The sequence below is a fragment of the Dendropsophus ebraccatus genome, chromosome 11 (assembly GCF_027789765.1).
Source record: "Dendropsophus ebraccatus isolate aDenEbr1 chromosome 11, aDenEbr1.pat, whole genome shotgun sequence".
NCBI lineage: Eukaryota > Metazoa > Chordata > Amphibia > Anura > Hylidae > Dendropsophus > Dendropsophus ebraccatus.
Genome location: NC_091464.1, coordinates 97,590,696 through 97,610,189, shown reverse-complemented (window position 1 = coordinate 97,610,189; position 19,494 = coordinate 97,590,696). Strand labels below are relative to the sequence as shown.

At 53.4% G+C, this 19,494-nt stretch overlaps 1 protein-coding gene across 3 annotated transcripts in view; it reads right to left on the bottom strand.

The window, feature by feature from the left end:
* Positions 1-19,276, bottom strand: part of STXBP5L (syntaxin binding protein 5L) — a 244,647-nt gene extending 225,371 nt beyond the window's left edge. For all 3 annotated transcript variants that reach the window (XM_069944600.1, XM_069944597.1, XM_069944598.1), the window contains exon 1: positions 18,721-19,276. In XM_069944600.1, coding sequence (XP_069800701.1) covers positions 18,721-18,903 — 183 coding nt within the window. In that variant the 5' untranslated portion in view covers positions 18,904-19,276. The remainder of the gene's footprint in view (positions 1-18,720) is intronic.
* Between the last annotated feature and the right edge of the window lie 218 nt (positions 19,277-19,494).

Here is a 19,494-nt window from a genome sequence, read left to right as displayed (position 1 = left end):
CAGGGGCATCTACAGGGGCAGCCTAGTGTCAGGGGCATCTACAGGGTCTGCCTGGTGTCAGGGGCATCCACAGGGGCAGCCTAGTGTCAGGGGCATCTACAGGGGCAGCCTAGTGTCAGGGGCATCTACAGGGTCTGCCTGGTGTCAGGGGCATCCACAGGGGCAGCCTAGTGTCAGGGGCATCTACAGGGGCAGCCTAGTGTCAGGGGCATCTACAGGGTCTGCCTGGTGTCAGGGGCATCCACAGGGGCAGCCTAGTGTCAGGGGCATCTACAGGGGCAGCCTAGTGTCAGGGGCATCTACAGGGTCTGCCTGGTGTCAGGGGCATCCACAGGGACATGCCACCTCTGCCCCTGACACCAGGCTTCCCCGGTACATAACCCTGACACCAGACTGATCCTGTAGATGCCTCTGAACCCAGGCTGCCCCTGTAGATGACCCTGACACCAGGCTGCCCCTGTAGATGCCCATGACACCAGGCAGCCCCTGTAGATGCCCCTGACACTAGGCTGCCCCTGTAGATGACCCTGACACCAGTCTGCCCCTTTAGATGCCTCTGACACCAGGCTGCCCCTTTAGATGCCTCTGACACCAGGCTGCCCCTGTAGATGACCATGACACCAGTCTGCCCCTGTAGATGCCCCTGTAGATGACCCTGACACCAGTCTGCCCCTGTAGATGCCTCTGACACCAGGCTGCCCCTGTAGATGACCATAACACCAGGCTGCCCCTGTAGATGACCATGACACCAGGCTGCCCCTGTAGATGACCATGACACCATGACAACATGTGCCAGCAGGCTGATAACAGGGCAATAGGGGTACTAGTAGCCTCCTGTTCACACCCCATTAGAATGGAAGCATGATAACCAGCACAAGGACAGGCTCTCTGCTGCCCCCACTCCCCTCTCAAAGCATTTGGTCACAGAGGAAAATGAGTTGCAGCAGCATCCCCCTCCTCCCGGCCCCTGTATTACAGGTGAACACTCACAGCTCTGCTGTCCACAGTGGGACTTGTGTGCTCTTCTAATGTTACTGGGGGCTATCAGCAGTGACCCCGGCGTTACATGACTCCGCCTTCCAGAAGGGCCGGAGTGTGGCAGCAGGCCTGCGTGCAGGCCCACATGACTGGGGCTTGTAGGCAGGACCTGATCACGTGCTGGGGGCCTGGGGGCGGGGAATAGTTGATAACAGGCCTCAGTTGAGCGGGAGCCGTGACAAGTTACACCTCCCTTTACCTTCCCCTGCAGAACGGCCATGGCGGAGATCGATGCTCTCCTGGAGCAACTTCGGGCTGCTGCCGGCAGCGACCGAGGATGGCTGCAGCGGCGTCTGGAAGGTCTGTTGGCTGAGGCACCTTCTGCCCCCGATCCCCCGTCTCCAGCGCCTCAGCGCAGGGCGCGCAGGTACCGGCCTCCTGTCAGGCTGAGTCCGGAGCCTGTCGTGCCCAGGTCCCGGTGGCGCACACAGAGCCCCAATAGGGACCCTCCGGTGCCGGGTAATCGGCGTTCTGCCTCCGGGCGCCGGTCCCGGGCCGGGAGGAATCTGACCCGGCGGCGGGGCCTAGTGGCGGTGTCCGGTCCTCCTCCCAGCCACAGGGGAGGATCGGCCTCCGCCTCTGCGTCCTCTTCCCTCAGCTCCCCGGCAGCGGTGCCTGATGAAGTGCCGGCCAGGCAACCTGCCTCCCGCCAGATGATCCAGGTGTAGTGATGTCACGATACCAGAATTTTGAGTTCGATACCAATACCAACTTTTTTTTTTCAATGCTCGATACCAATTCGATACTTAATAAATTATATTTAAAAAAAAAAAACACAAGAGTAGAGATCCTTTCGACTGTCAGGTCTGTACGAACCATATTACTTTATAAATAAAGTTTCCATTATTTAAAATAAATGTTCTTAAAAAAATAGCCCTATTCTGATTCTTAACATGGCTGTGGGGCAATCTGTAGTTTTATTTAGTAGCACGGTTTTATGTGGTACTGAATTTGGTGGTTTCTCCGCTTGCACCATTTACCGTGCGTCATCAGGAAGGTGATAATCTTATAATATGCACAATAACACTCCAGCTATCAGGGGGGATGATGGGAACTGTAGTCATGTAATACACTTCAGCTATCAGGGGGGATGATGGGAACTGTAGTCATGTGATACACCCTTTAGCTATCAGGGGGATGATGGGAACTGTAGTCATGTAATACACTTAAGCTATCAGGGGGATGATGGGAACTGTAGTCATGTAACACACACTTCAGCTATCAGGGGGGATGATGGGAACTGTAGTCATGTAATACACTTAAGCTATCAGGGGGATGATGGGAACTGTAGTCATGTAACACACACTTCAGCTATCAGGGGGGATGATGGGAACTGTAGTCATGTAACACACACTTCAGCTATCAGGGCGATGGTGGGGGTTGTAGTCATGTAACACACACTTCAGCTATCAGGGATGATGGGGGTTGTTGTCATGTAACACACACTTCAGCTATCAGGGGGATGATGGGAACTGTAGTCATGTAATACACGTCAGCTGTCAGGGGGATGATGGGGGTTGTAGTTGCACTATTCCAGCTGGATTCGGGCGGCAGAGTAATGTGCAGGCTACCGCCCCCCTCCCACTTCCCTTCACAGTCGCAGCCAGGCCGACCTTTTGTTCACCCCCCACATTGCTAATGCCGGCCCCGGGGATGTCCTGACGGCCCGGCCTCACAGCTACCTCCTGTCAGATGTCCTCCTCGCCTCCCCCACCTCCAGCCTTCTCCTGCGTTCTCCTCTCCCGGACCGTGCAGCTCTCAGCCGCTCTCCTCCCTCTCCTGCCGCCGACCCTGTGCTGCCCCTCTGCCCTTGTCAGACACTCACCGGCCCAGCTGTGTCTCATGCTCGGTGCCTGTGGAGGGGGGGGGGGAGGTCCTCATCTTAGCCCATAGGACCCGCAGTGACACAAACGTGTCCCGGGGCTGGCGATGTCAGAGGCAGGAGTGGCGACTTAAAATTTGCCGGCGGCAGCTGCATGGTAGGTGGATGATCTGGGCCCGAGTGAGCGCGCAGGGTCCCGCGTCTGTGTTCGCAGGGGTGGCACAGAGAGAACATGACAGGCGCTCAGGTAGCCGCCTGTCATGTTCTCGGCACTATATGTTAAACTACGCTATTTTGTAGTTTAACATAAAGTATCGATACCAGGAAATCCTGGTATTGAACCGTTTTTTTGCCCCGAAAATCGATAGTAGTATCGATTTTTCGCTGCATCGTGCATCCCTATCCAGGTGGCGGCAGATGTTCACCCCATTCCCCTGCCCATGAGGTCCGCGGTGCAGCAGGATCGCGGGGTGCAGGCCCGTGTAACTCCTCCCCCTCAGTATTACCAGCCCGATGGCCTGGCTGATCTCCAGGGCCTGCTTGCATCCCAGAGCCTGGCTGCCAGTGATGATGGGGATCGTGAGGGAGAAGAGCTGCTGCGGTCCGGCCTCATGGCCCCTGTGGTGCTGGAGGATCGTCGTCTGGAGGCTCCTTCGTCGGCTGGCGGGCCCACAGCCCCTGTGCAGCCCGGTGAGTATATGTCCCTGTCTTGTCCGTTTCCCCCTATTCTTATGTCTCAGGGTATGGGGGTTAGTCCCGTGGGGGGTGAGGGGTCTGTGACTGTGCCTGGAGCGGGTGGAGGGGCGACTGGGTTGAGTGAGAGTGTGGGTGAATTGGTTGGCTGTGTCCGTGCGTTGTTGGCGCGCTGCGAGGCGGCGGGTGCTTTTGGGGGTGGGGGTAGCCCGGTCGCTGCGTGGGTACTTGAGCGGTCGGAAGCTGTGGCTGCTGGTCTGGGGAGTGGGCCCGTTGGGGGTGGGGTGACAACTAGAGATGCTGGGGTGGCTGTCTCGGTGCAGACAGAGAAGGAACGGGAAGGGAATCTGGTTAGGTTAGATGACAGGACCCGGGGCGAGGTATATGTCTGTTTCGAGGGCGCGCTGGGCGCTCATTTGAAACAGGAAGTGAGGGAAAAGATTTGGCGTGATGAATACGTCAACATTTTTTCCCACTTGCCCTTAGAGAAATTTTATCTTGATAAGGAAAAGAAGGAAGACAGTAAGAAGGAAGAGGAGGAAAAGAGGAGGTGGAGGCTTATTCCACAAACATTTCTGAATTGGCTCCAGGCGTTTGCCATTATGGCAAGCGTCATTGGAGAAAAGGCGCCTGAACATTGTTAGGCCCTTTTTTGTTACATGGATGCTATCAGCGAGGCTCATCGGGTGTACGGAGTTCAAGCTTGGCTCCGTTATGATGAGCAGTTCAGGCAGCGAAGGGCGATTAGGCCAGGCATAAAGTGGGATCATAAGGATATAGGGCTATGGCTGAGAGTCATGGCTCCTGTGAGGTATGGTCAGCCCCTTCAAACTGGGGCCGGCTCGGCCGGCCAAGCCACTTCCTCATCCTCTCAGAGTGGCCAGCAGGGCGGACAGAAGTCCGGTTTCTGTTGGCAGTTCAACGACGGGCAGTGTAAGTATGGCCCAAGTTGTAAGTTCAAACATGCCTGCTCGACATGTAATGCCTCTTCCCACGGGTCGGCGAGATGTTTTAAAAAGGGCAAGGGGAGGATTGGAGGAGGTAGTGCTGGAAAAGGGGGTGATGCCGGTGAATCTAGCAGCGATGCTCCCGCATCTACTTAGACTCCCGGATAGGCAGAAGGCGGATTTGTTGTTACAGGGTTTTCGGGATGGGTTTGTTATTCCGGCCCCCGAACACGTGGTGCCGCCTACGCTTAGGAATCTGAAGTCTGCTTATTTGCATGCGGAGGTTGTGTCTGAGAAGCTGAGGAAGGAGGTTGAATTGGGTAGGATGGCTGATTTTGTGGTATCTCCCTTGGGGGTGGTGCCCAAAAAAGAGCCGAATAAATTTGGCCTATCCATCATCTTTCACATCCTAGGGGTAAGTCGATTAATGATGGCATTGACCCGGAGCTTTGCTCCGTGGTTTATACATCCTTCGATGAAGCCGTGAGATGGTGGACGAGGGGCGCTTATGGCCAAAACCGACGTGGAAGCGGCGTTTCGGCTGTTGCCGGTCCCTCCGGACAGCGTGGGCTTGCTGGGTTGCTACTGGGATGGTGCTTACTATGCAGATCGTTGTTTGCCCATGGGATGTGCTATCTCATGTGCTTACTTCAAGACTTTTAGTTTGTTCCTGGAGTGGGTGGTGAGGGACAGAGCGGGGTTGAAGTCTGTTATCCACTACCTGGACGACTTCTTGTGCATAGGTCCTGCTAGCTCCCCAGTGTGTCGCACGCTGTTGGGTACGGTGGAATGGGTGGCTAGGTCCTTTGGGGTTCCATTGGCCCCGGATAAAATGGAGGGGCCTGCAAAGTCCCTGAATTTTTTGGGAATCACTCTTGATTCCGAAAGGATGGAATGTCGGCTGCCGGAGGACAAGTAGGTGTCCATGAGGCATGAGGTGAGACGGGCGCGTGGTCTCAAAAAGATCACGCTCAGGGACTTGCAGTCGTTTCTTGGGAAACCTAACTTTGCATGCCGGATCATCCCTATGGGTCGGGTTTTTTGCCAGAGGTTGGCTGGGGCAACTTCGGGGGTGAGAGCTGCGCACCAATTTGTGCGTCTGACCAGGAGACATAGGGATGATCTGGCTGTTTGGGAGAGTTTCCTTGAACAATATAATGGCCGATCCATAATGCTGACTGGTGTGGTGGAGAATGCGGACTGTGATTTGTACACTGATGTGGCAGGGAGCGCTGGTTTCGGCGCTTACTGCCGTGGACAGTGGTGCGCAGGTACATGGCCGCCAGAATGGGAGGATGTGGGGTTGTTGCGCAATCTTGCCTTTCTGGAGCTCTTCCCGATTCTGGTGGCTGTGTCCTTTTGGGGGGACAATTTCCAGGACCAGAAAGTGAGTTTTCATTGTGACAACATGGCAGTGGTCATGGCTATCAATAATTTGACGGCCTCGTCGTCTCCGGTGATCCGTTTGCTGCGGCAGTTGGTGTTGGAATGCCTGAGGTTGAATGCGTGGGTGGTGGCTGTTCATGTCCCAGGGGTTCTAAATTCAATATCCAACTCTCTCTCTCGGTTACAGTTAGACCGTTTTCGTCAGATGGCGCCCGACACGGAGGCCGAGGGGATGGTGTGCCCGGGGCATCTGTGGAGTCTGGCCTTCGAGCGGCAGGGGGATTGATTCGTAATTCCTTGTCGTCGGGTACATGGGCAGCTTATGAGGCGGCTTGGGGTTTGTGGTCAGAATGGGTGCGGTCATTGGGTGTTGGGGATAGTGAGGAAGAGAGGGTGGTGGCTCTGCTGTGCTGGTTGGGGCATGTGTTGGGGGAAGGCTGGTCGGTGGCAAGGCTGAATAGAGTTATGGCGGGGCTGGCGTTTGGTTTTAAGTTAAGAAGGATGAGGGATATCACTAAGGATTTTGTGGTTGGACAAGCGCTTTAGAGGTTTTCGGCGGGTTAGGGTGACGTGGGATTCTCGTAGACCTGTTTCCTTTTTGTTGTTGGAGTGTTTGGGTGGGGTTCTCGATGTTGCTTGCAACTCGCCTTTTGAAGCGGTTTTGTTTAGGGTGGCGTTTTCCCTTGCGTTTTTTGGGGCTATGCGGGTGGGTGAGCTGGTGGCCCCTAGTAAGAGGGTGGCGGGCGGTTTGCTGAGGGAAGATGTGGTGCTGTATCCGGATAGAATGGAATTTTGGTTGCGGAAGTCAAAAACGGATCAGCTGGGCAGGGGGTGGCGTGTTATACTGGGTTCAGTGCAAGGGGCAGTTATGTGTCCGGTCCGCTGTTTAGAGGAATATCTGCAGGTACGCCCAGGAGGAGGGGGGTCACAGTTGTGTGATGCTGATGGGACCCCCCTTTCCCGATATCAATTCACAGCGGTTTTTCACCGGTGTTTGGATGTGGTGGGGCTGGACAGCGCCCGTTTTGCCCCCCACTCCTTCAGAATCGGGGCGGCTACTGAGGCGGCTGGATGGGGGTTGGAGGCTGATGTGGTCCGGTGAATTGGGAGGTGGGAGTCGAGCAGATATCGATCCTATGTTCGTCCGCAGTTGCTTGTGTGAATCCCTAGGTTGGGAGGGGGAAGAGGGGGATGTTGCTATGAGGGGGGTGGGGGGTGTCGCTTGGTTTGCTATATGTTGTGGTGACTTGTTTGTTTGTTGTGGCTATCGTTTCAGGTGGCGGCCCCTGCTTGGTGTGGATATTGGGCCATTCCTTCGTGTCTAGGGGGGCCTGGCGGGCGGATATCCGGCCGGACTGCAGGCAGCTTGGGTTTCCCAGGGACACTGCAGTGGTGCGCTGGCTGGGCCTCGGAGGTATGGTCTGGAACAGAGTTCTTTCTGAGGTACATCATTTTGTTGTCCTGGACCGTGCCTCCGACGTCTTAGTCATACACGCGGGGGGTAATGATTTGGGTGTCCGCCCGATACGGGAGTTAATAAGGGACATACGGCGTGATCTTTTGAAGCTTTGGGTAAAGTTTCCAGGTTTGATCATAGTCTGGTCCGAGATTGTCCCTCGGACGTGCTGGCGAAAGCCAAGGTCGGTGGAAAGAAATAAACAAGGCTCGCATAAAAGTTAATTGTGCAGTGTCAGCTTTTGTGGTTCGGAATGGGGGCTTGGCGGTGAGGCATGTGGATCTGGAGGATGGTAAAGGGGCGTTTTGGATGGAGGATGGGGTCCATCTAAATGCTGTGGGTTCGGATCAGTAGGCGCTAGGCCTTCAGGAAGGGATTGAGAGGGAGCTAGTGGTGTGGGGCAACTTGCAGGCGGCATGAGGTGTCAAGGCCTGCTTGTGATGGCGGGGGAGGTCCCTTAAGTTGGTGGTAAATTGGTGAGGGATGGGACGGGGCATCACAGGTTATGACCCCCTCCCTATCTCGATTATGGTAGTAAATTTGTGCTCGGCTGGCGCAATTTTGGGGCTCTCTTATGGTGTATCAACCGAGAGTTGGTAAAGTGTGGTAGCCAAAAGTTTGGCTTGGAGCCTCCGAGCCGGGAGGTGGACGGCTGGGGGAGGATAGTGTTGGTGAAGTTTGTTCCCTAACTTGGGGCGGCAGTCTTTGTAGCTTCAAGGACCTTTCTTGCTTTGGTTCTGGAAAATATATTCCATACGAGGGTTGCGTAAATGAGGTATGGAGGTATTTTATTCTGTGCATGTATTGACATTCTGTGTTTTGTTATTTGTTAATAAAACATTGGCTGCTGTGGCCAAATTTATTCAATCCAGGTGTCGGTGTCCATTTTCTGGTTATGGGTCAGTTTGGAAGTGGTAAAGGGGGTTTTAGGAGGGGGTGGGGGTGGGTAACTCAGGGTGGGGGCTGGTATTTCAAGTCGGGGAGAAAAATAAAGGTTTTCTTTCTGCCTTTGGTGTTGTGGAGCCGGGTTTACGGCCAGGCTCTACAATGCCAAAGTCATGACTGCTTTACGTAATAACATCACTCTCCCCACCCCCCCACCCCTGATGACTATTACTGCTAATGACAAGGCTTTCCAGGACATGCGGCTATGTTTTTATAATGCAGCAGATCAAATCTCCTGGCCGTCGCTCGCTCTGCCCCGTACCTCGTCCTCAGCAGCTGCTTACACAAACTGGGACTTAGTGAAAGAAAATGTTGCTGAGATTTGCACCACAGGCATTTATAACATGTAGTAATGGGATGAAAGCTGCGTAACCGTAAGAACCAACAATGTAACCGTACAGGCTGAAACCAGAGCAGTACTGGCTGACACTGTAACCGTACAGGCTGACACTAGAGCAGTACAGGACGACACTGTAACCGTACAGGCTGACACTAGAGCAGTACAGGACGACACTGTAACCGTACAGGCTGACACCAGAGCAGTTCTGGCCGACACTGTAACCGTACAGGCTGACACCAGAGCAGTACTGGCCGACACTGAAACCGTACAGGCTGACACCAGAGCAGTACTGGCTGACACTATAACCGTACAGGCTGAAACTAGAGCAGTACAGGACGACACTGTAACCGTACAGGCTGAAACCAGAGCAGTACTGGCCGACACTGAAACCGTACAGGCTGAAACCAGAGCAGTACTGGCCGACACTGAAAACGTACAGGCTGACACCAGAGCAGTACTGGCCAACACTATAACCATACAGGCTGACACCAGAGCAGTACTGGCTGACACTGAAACCGTACAGGCTGAAACCAGAGCAGTACTGGCCGACACTGAAACCGTACAGGCTGACACCAGAGCAGTACTGGCCAACACTATAACCATACAGGCTGACACCAGAGCAGTACTGGCTGACACTGAAACCGTACAGGCTGAAACCAGAGCAGTTCTGGCCGACACTGTAACCGTACAGGCTGACACCAGAGCAGTACTAGCCGACACTATAACCATACAGGCTGACACCAGAGCAGTACTGGCTGACACTGAAACCGTACAGGCTGAAACCAGAGCAGTACTGGCTGACACTGTAACCGTACAGGCCGACACCAGAGCAGTACAGGACATCAATGCAATCATACAGGCTGACACCAGAGCGGTACAGGACAACACTGTAACCGTACAGGCTGACACCGGAGCAGTACAGGACGACACTGTAACCGTACAGGCTGACACCGGAGCAGTACAGGACGACACTGTAACCGTACAGGCTGACACCGGAGCAGTACAGGACGACACTGTAACCGTACAGGCTGACACCGGAGCAGTACAGGACGACACTGTAACCGTACAGGCTGACACCGGAGCAGTACAGGACGACACTGTAACCGTACAGGCTGACACCGGAGCAGTACAGGACGACACTGTAACCGTACAGGCTGACACCAGAGCAGTACAGGACGACACTGTAAGCGTACAGGCTGACACCGGAGCAGTACAGGAAGACACTGTAACTATACAGGCTGTCACCCGAGTAGTACTGGCCGACATTGTAACTGTACAGGCTGACACCGGAGCAATACAGGACGACACTGTAACCGTACAGGCTGATACTAGAGCAGTACAGGACGACACTGTAACCGTACAGGCTGACACCGGAGCAGTACAGGACGACACTGTAACCGTACAGGCTGACACCGGAGCAGTACAGGACGACACTGTAACCGTACAGGCTGACACCGGAGCAGTACAGGACGACACTGTAACCGTACAGGCTGACACCGGAGCAGTACAGGACGACACTGTAACCGTACAGGCTGACACCGGAGCAGTACAGGACGACACTGTAACCGTACAGGCTGACACCAGAGCAGTACAGGACGACACTGTAAGCGTACAGGCTGACACCGGAGCAGTACAGGAAGACACTGTAACTATACAGGCTGTCACCCGAGTAGTACTGGCCGACATTGTAACTGTACAGGCTGACACCGGAGCAATACAGGACGACACTGTAACCGTACAGGCTGATACTAGAGCAGTACTGGCCGACATTGTAACTGTACAGACTGACACCGGAGCAGTACAGGAAAATACTGTAACCATACAGGCTGACACCCGAGCAGTACAGGACGACACTGTAACCATACAGGCTGACAACCGAGCAGTACAGGACGACACTGTAACCATACAGGCTGACACCAGAGCAATACTGGCCGACACTGTAACCATACAGGCTGACACCGGAGCAGTACTGGCCGACACTGTAACCGTACAGGCTGACACCAGAGCAGTACAGGACGACACTGTAACTGTACAGGCTGACACCAGAGCAGTACAGGACGACACTGTTACCATACAGGCTGACACCAGAGCAGTATAGGACGACACTGTAACCGTACAGGCTGACACCGGAGCAGTACAGGAAGACACTGTAACCGTACAGGCTGACACCGGAGCAGTACAGGACGACACTGTAACCGTACAGGCTGTCACCCGAGTAGTACTGGCCGACATTGTAACCATACAGGCTGACACCCGAGCAGTACAGGACAACACTGTAACCATACAGGCTGACACCAGAGCAGTATAGGACGACACTGTAACCATACAGGCTGACACTAGAGCAGTACAGGACGACACTGTAACCGTACAGGCTGACAACCGAGCAGTACTGGACGACACTGTAACCATACAGGCTGACACCCGAGCAGTACAGGATGACACTGTAACCATAGAGGCTGACACCAGAGCAGTATAGGACGACACTGTAACCGTACAGGCTGACACCGGAGCAGTACAGGACGACACTGTTACCATACAGGCTGACACCAGAGCAGTATAGGACGACACTGTAACCGTACAGGCTGACACCGGAGCAGTACAGGACGACACTGTAACCGTACAGGCTGACAACCGAGCAGTACTGGACGACACTGTAACCGTACAGGCTGACACCAGAGCAGTACCGGACGACACTGTAACCGTACAGGCTGAAACCAGAGCAGTACAGGACGACACTGTTACCATACAGGCTGACACCAGAGCAGTATAGGACGACACTGTAACCGTACAGGCTGACACCGGAGCAGTACAGGAAGACACTGTAACCGTACAGGCTGACACCGGAGCAGTACAGGACGACACTGTAACCGTACAGGCTGACACTAGAGCAGTACAGGACGACACTGTAACCGTACAGGCTGACACCAGAGCAGTACTGGCCGACACTGTAACTGTACAGGCTGTCACCCGAGTAGTACTGGCCGACATTGTAACCATACAGGCTGACACCCGAGCAGTACAGGACAACACTGTAACCGTACAGACCGACACCAGAGCAGTACAGGACAACACTGTAACCATACAGGCTGTCACCCGAGCAAAACAGGACGAAACTGTAACCGTACAGGCTGACACCAGAGCAGTACAGGACAACACTGTAACCGTACAGGCTGACACCGGAGCAGTATAGGACGACACTGTAACCATACAGGCTGACACTAGAGCAGTACAGGACGACACTGTAACCATACAGGCTGACACCGGAGCAGTACAGGACAACACTGTAACCATACAGGCTGACACTAGAGCAGTACAGGACATCAATGCAATCATACAGGCTGACACCCGAGCAGTACATGACAACACTGTAACCATACAGGCTGACACCAGAGCGGTACAGGACGACACTGTAACCATACAGGCTGACACCAGAGCAGTACAGGACAACACTGTAACCGTACAGGCCGACACCAGAGCAGTACAGGACAACACTGTAACCGTACAGGCCGACACCAGAGCAGTACAGGACAACACTGTAATCGTACAGGCTGACACTAGAGCAGTACAGGACGACACTGTTACCGTACAGGCTGACACCAGAGCAGTACAGGACAACACTGTAACCGTACAGGCCGACACCAGAGCAGTACAGGACGACACTGTAACCGTACAGGCTGACACCGGAGCAGTATAGGACGACACTGTAACCATACAGGCTGACACCAGAGCAGTACAGGACAACACTGTAACCGTACAGGCTGACACCGGAGCAGTACAGGACAACACTGTAACCGTACAGGCCGACACCAGAGCAGTACAGGACGACACTGTTACCGTACAGGCTGACACCAGAGCAGTATAGGACGACACTGTAAGCGTACAGGCTGACACCGGAGCAGTACAGGAAGACACTGTTACCATACAGGCTGACACCAGAGCAGTACAGGACGACACTGTAACCGTACAGGCTGACACCGGAGCAGTACAGGACGACACTGTAACCATACAGGCTGACACCGGAGCAGTACAGGACGACACTGCAACCGTACAGGCTGACACTGGAGCAGTACCGGACGACACTGTAACCGTACAGGCTGACACTAGAGCAGTACAGGACGACACTGTAACCGTACAGGCTGATACTAGAGCAGTACAGGACGACACTGTAACCATACAGGCTGACACTAGAGCAGTATACGACGACACTGTTACCATACAGGCTGACACCAGAGCAGTACAGGACAACACTGTAACCGTACAGGCCGACACCAGAGCAGTACAGGACAACACTGTAACCATACAGGCTGACACTAGAGCAGTACAGGACGACACTGTAACTATACAGGCTGACACCGGAGCAGTACAGGACGACACTGTAACCGTACAGGCTGATACTAGAGCAGTACAGGACAACACTGTAACTGTACAGGCTGACACCGGAGCAGTACAGGACGACACTGTTACCATACAGGCTGATACTAGAGCAGTACAGGACGACACTGTTACCGTACAGGCTGACACCAGAGCAGTACAGGACAACACTGTAACCGTACAGGTTGACACCAGAGCAGTACTGGCCGACACTGTAACCGTACAGGCTGACACCAGAGCAGTACAGGACAACACTGTAACCATACAGGCTGACACCGGAGCAGTACTGGCCGACACTGTAACCATACAGGCTGACACCAGAGCAGTATAGGACGACACTGTTACCATACAGGCTGACACCAGAGCAGTACAGGACGACACTGTTACCATACAGGCTGACACTAGAGCAGTATACGACGACACTGTTACCATACAGGCTGACACCGGAGCAGTATAGGACGACACTGTTACCATACAGTACCCCTTTAACGACTTTTGGAGTCTACTTTCATACATTTACGTCTTCTCCGCTAAGGCAGTGGTTGGTAGCACTGGCTGAGCACTATTTTTGTTTGATGTGGTATTATTAGCTTTTTGTAGGTTTTTGAATAAAAGTTAAAGGAAAAGTCCAGCGAAAAATTTTATTAAAGTATTGTATTGCCCCCCAAACGTTATACAGATGCCCAATATACACTTATTATGGGAAATGCACATAAACTACTACTACGGCAACAAGGCTTCACTTACTAGATAACATGGTGATGTCACTTCCTGGATAACATGGTGATGTCACTTCCTGGATAACATGGTGATGTCACTTCCTAGATAACATGGTGATGTCACTTCCTGGATAACACGGTGGCGTCACTTCCTGGATAACATGGTGATGCCACGAGCCGACTCCCAGAGCTGTGCGGGCTGTGGCTGCTGGAGAGGATGATGGCAGGGGGATGCTCAGTGTCCCTCAGTGCCCTGTGTCCCTCAGTGTCCCCCTGCCATCATCCTCTCCAGCAGCCACAGCCCGCACAGCTCTGGGAGTCGTGACATCACCATGCTGACACCAGAACAGTACTGGCCAATACTATAACCGTAAAAGCTAACAGAGAGCAGTACTGGACGACGCTGTAATCATAAAGGCTAAAACCAGAGCAGTACTGGTCGACACTGTAACTGTACAGGCTGACACCAGAGTAGTATTGGCTGACACTGTAAGGCTAGGTTCACACTGCGTTTTTGCAATCCGTTTTTTAAAAAAAAATGGATGCAAAAAAAGTTTGCATTAGTATGCATCAATTTTGATCCATTTTTATAGTGACTTCCATTATAAAAAAAAAAAAAAAACAGATCAAAACAGATTGCTTTTTTTGACGGACACAAAAGTTGTGTTGACATCGGAGCAGTACTGGCCGACACTGTAATTGTAGAGGCTGACAACGGAGCAGTACTGGCCGACACTGTAATTGTAGAGGCTGACAACGGAGCAGTACTGGCCGACACTGTAATTGTAGAGGCTGACACCGGAGCAGTACTGGCCGACACTGTAATTGTAGAGGCTGACAACGGAGCAGTACTGGCCGACACTGTAATTGTAGAGGCTGACAACGGAGCAGTACTGGCCGACACTGTAATTGTAGAGGCTGACACCGGAGCAGTACTGGCCGACACTGTAATTGTAGAGGCTGACAACGGAGCAGTACTGGCCGACACTGTAATTGTACAGGCTGAAACCGAAGCAGTACGGGACGATATTTTAACCGTACAGGATGACACTGTAACCATAAAGGCTGACACAAGAGCAGCACTGTACAAGTAAAAACTTGAGCACTACGGGCAACCACTGTATCTGTACAGGCTGACACCAGAGCAGTACTGGCTGACACTATAACCGTACAGGCTGACACCAGAGCAGTACTGGCTGACACTATAACCGTACAGGCTGACAACGGAGCAGTACTGGCTGACACTATAACCGTACAGGCTGACACCAGAGCAGTACTGGCTGACACTATAACCGTACAGGCTGACAACGGAGCAGTACTGGCCGACACTATAACCGTACAGGCTGACACCGGAGCAGTACTGGCCGACACTATAACCGTACAGGCTGACACCAGAACAATACTGGCTGACACTACAACTGTACAGGCTGACAACAGAGCAGTACTGGCCTACACTGTAACTGTACAGGCTGACACAGACACTGTAAATGTATTGGTTGACACCAGAACACTACTGGCTGAAACTATAACCATACAGGCTGACACCAGAGCAGTACTGGCCTACACTGTAAACATACAGGCTGACACCAGAGCAGTACTGGCCTACACTGTAAACATACAGGCTGACAACAGAGCAGTACTGGCCTACACTGTAACTGTACAGGCTGACACAGACACTGTAAATGTATTGGTTGACACCAGAGCAGTACTGGCTGAAACTATAACCATACAGGCTGACACCAGGGCAGTACTGGCCTACACTGTAACTGTACAGGCTGACACCAGAGCAGTACTGGCCTACACTGTAACTGTACAGGCTGACACCAGAGCAGTACTGGCCTACACTGTAACTTTACAGGCTGACACCGACACTGTAACTGTATTGGTTGACACCAGAGCAGTACTGACTGACACTATAACCATACAGGCTGACACCAGAGCAGTACTGGCCTACACTGTAAACCTACAGGCTGACACCAGACCAGTACTGTCCAACACTGTAACTGTACAGGTTGACACCAGAGCAGTACGGGCCAAAACTGTAACTGTACAAGCTGACACTGGAGCAGTACTGGCCGACACTGTAACTGTACAGCTTGACACCAGAGCAGTACTGGCCTACACTGTAACTGTACAGGCTGACACCAGAGCAGTACTGGCCAACAGAGTAACTGTACAAGCTGACACTGGAGCAGTACTGGCCAACACTGTAACTGTACAGGTTGACACTAGAGCAGTACAGGACAACACTGTAACCGTACAGGCTGACACTGGAGCAGTACTGGCCAACACTGTAACCAGTACAGGCTGCCACAAGAGTAGTACTGGCCTACACTGTAACTGTATAGGCTGACACCAAAGCATTACTGGCTGACACCGGAGCAGTACTGTACAAGCAAAAACTTGAACACTACGGGCAAGCACTGTAACCGTACAGGCTGACACTGGAGGAGTACAGGTTGACAAATTGAGAAGGAAGGAGACACTGGAGCAAAATGGGTGATAACTTAAGGAGGACAGGCTGACAATGAAGTAATACATACTGACACTGAGACTGTAACACCGGAGTGGTAAGGGGTGACACTGTAACACTGGAGTAGTACAGGCTGACACTGTAACACCGGAGTAGTACAGGCTGACTCTGTAACACCGGAACAGTACAGGCTGACAATGTAAGACCGGAGCAGAACAGGCTGACACTGTAACACCGGAGCAGTACAGGCTGACACTAACACTGGAGCAGTACAGGCTGGCATTGTAACATTGGGGCAGTAAAGGGTTACACTAAAACACCGAAGCGGTACAAGGTGACACCGGAGCAGTACAGGCAGACACTGTAACACTGTAGTGGTACAGGCTGACTGTAACGCCTGGAGTAGTGGATCCACTGGACCGTCACCAGCGATGGCACTAACCTCACCAGGGAGCGGGGTCTAAGGGGCCGCTGGTTTTCACCAGAGCCCGCCGCAAGGCGGGATGGACTTGCTGCGGCAGGCGACCCCCAGGTCGCTACCCCTGGCTTGGTTGCTAGTGACGGCAGGCGAGGCGTGGCAGGAGCAGTAGGCGGGAGATGGTGCTGGCAGAGGTCTGTAGGCGTAACCGCAGGTGACAGGCTGAACACAGGAGCAATGGAGTGACAGGGGAGCAGGAACCAGGAACAAGGACTAGGGACCAGGTAGCGGATAGGAATCAGGAACAAGGACTTGGGACCAGGTAGCGGATAGGAATCAGGAACAGGGACTAGGGACCAGGTAGCGGATAGGAATCAGGAACAACAGGGAGCTGGGCCAAACGCTATGGGAAGCATGTAGAGGCTCCAACACCTGTAGTGGGGCAGGGCTGGAATATATAGGGAGTGATTGGTGCAACTAACCAATTAGGAGCGCACTGCCCCTTTAAATCTGAGACAGCCGGCGCGCGCGCGCCCTAGGAGGCGGGGACGCGCGCGCCGGCCGGCACAGTGAGAGACAGGAGCGGAGGAGAGGTGAGGCGCCCCCCGGGGCCGAACTAGCAGCAGCGCCGGGTCCCTGCACAAGGACCCCGGCGGCTGCATGGGGCAGGAGGAGGTCGCGGCGGCCCGGAACACGGGAAGCCGCCGCGGCCGTGACATTGACACTGTAACAGCGGAGCAGTACAGGCTGACACTATATCACAGAAGTAGTACAGGCTGACACTGTAACACGGGAGCAGTACAGGGTGACACTGTAACACTGGAGCAGTACAGGGTGACACTGTAACACCGGAGTAGTACAGGATGACAATGTAATGCTAGAGCAGTACAGGGTGACACTGTAACACCAGAGCAGTACAGGGCGACACTGTAACAACGAAGCAGCACAGGCTGACACTGTAACACTGGAGCAGTACAGGGTGACACTGTAACACCGGCGCAGTACAGGCTGACACTGTATCACAGGAGTAGTACAGGATGACACTATAACACCGGAATAGTACATGGTGACACTGTAACAACAAAGCAGCACAGGCTGACACTGTAACACCGTCACAGTACAGGGTGACACTGTAACACCGGAGCAGCACAGGCTGACACTGTAACACAGTAGTAGAACAGGGTGACACTGTAACACCGGAGTAGTACAGGGTGACACTGTAACACTGGAGCAGTACAGGCTGACACTATAACACCAGAGCAGTACAGGCTGACACAGTGTCACCATGTACTACTCCGGTGTTACAGTGTCACCCTGTACTGCTCCGGTGTTACAGTGTCACCCTGTACTGCTCCGGTGTTACAGTGTCACCCTCTACTACTTCGGTGTTACAGTGTCACCCTGTACTGCTCCGGTGTTACAGTGTCACCCTGTACTGCTCCAGTGTTACAGTGTCACCCTGTACTACTACTGTGTTATAGTGTCAGCCTGTACTGCTCCGGTGTTACAGTGTCACCCTGTACTGCTTCGGTGTTACAGTGTCACCCTGTACTACTCCGGTGTTACAGTAACACCGAAGCAGTACAGGCTGACACTGTAACACCGGAGCAGTACAGGGTGACACTGTAACACCGGAGCAGTACAGGGTGACACTGTAACACCGGAGCAGTACAGGGTGACACTGTAACAACGTAGCAGTACAGGCTGACACTGTAACACCGGAGCAGTACAGGGTGACACTGTAACAACGTAGCAGTACAGGCTGACACTGTAACACACCGTAGCAGAGAAGAAAACAAATAAATCAGATAGAAAGACATAAACATATTAGAAGAATCCATGTCCCTTCTTGTGTTACATGGCACATGGCTCTCCGCTGCGGAGCAGCACCAGAATCTAACCCCAGGAATTAATAACCTGACAATAACCTCACCCTTCCCCCCACCACGAGCTCCATGCTATACATGGGGCAGGGCTGTGTAGTCCTGGATGGAGGGTTGGGGAGTCCAGGGTAACCGGCACTATGTCCCATAAACTGAACACCAAAAACACCAAACAGAACCAGACAATCCCAATATGTGAGGAGCATCTGTGGGGCCCCTAGTATATTACCTTGCACACTTGGAACTGTTCAGAAGTAAGGTTCTCCTGAATTTCCGATTCTCGGGGTGACAGAACAGTCCCCTGCTGCCCGGAAGGATATGGGGAGCAGCCAACACTTGTTCCACCGCCGACTACTGTCCCAACCGGCGCTGAAGCAGTTAAGCCGTCCAACACCTTGCGGATGGTCTTCATCCTGGTGGCCTCTAGGAGGAGGGAGCGGCCCCGGCAGCCCCAATGTTCATCCCCTAATGGAGTCAGGTTCAGATGATGCCAAAGGCACAAAGAGCAAAGCTTATAGAGTCTGTGTGTGATTACACAGGGGCATCATGGGAAGAGTCCGGGGCCACCCCACAGTAGGGAAAAGGCTGTCCAGGTGATCCAGGCCTGATGGTAAATCCAGGAGGGAATCACAGCGACATCTCGTCAGCACCGCGCCAGCTCTGCTCTACCGGGGATCCCGGCCAGGGTCCATGGAGAAACCCCCAGAACAGCTACTTCATCTTCTGATATCCAACACATATCCTGCCACAGGCCCGGCCCGGTGACCCCTGGGGGCCCAGCACCCCCCCCCCCCCCCCCCCCCACGTCCTGCAGTGAGCTGTGCACGACACTAGAGGATCAGCTGAGGGATCACCTGCTAGGATCACCCTTATATCCCTATGGGATCCCCCCTCACACCAATCAATTACACTACCAAATCCCCCATTCACCTCTACAGACAACCAGATCCCCCAATTACCTGTACATACAATTAGATACCCCAATCACCTCTACAGACAACCA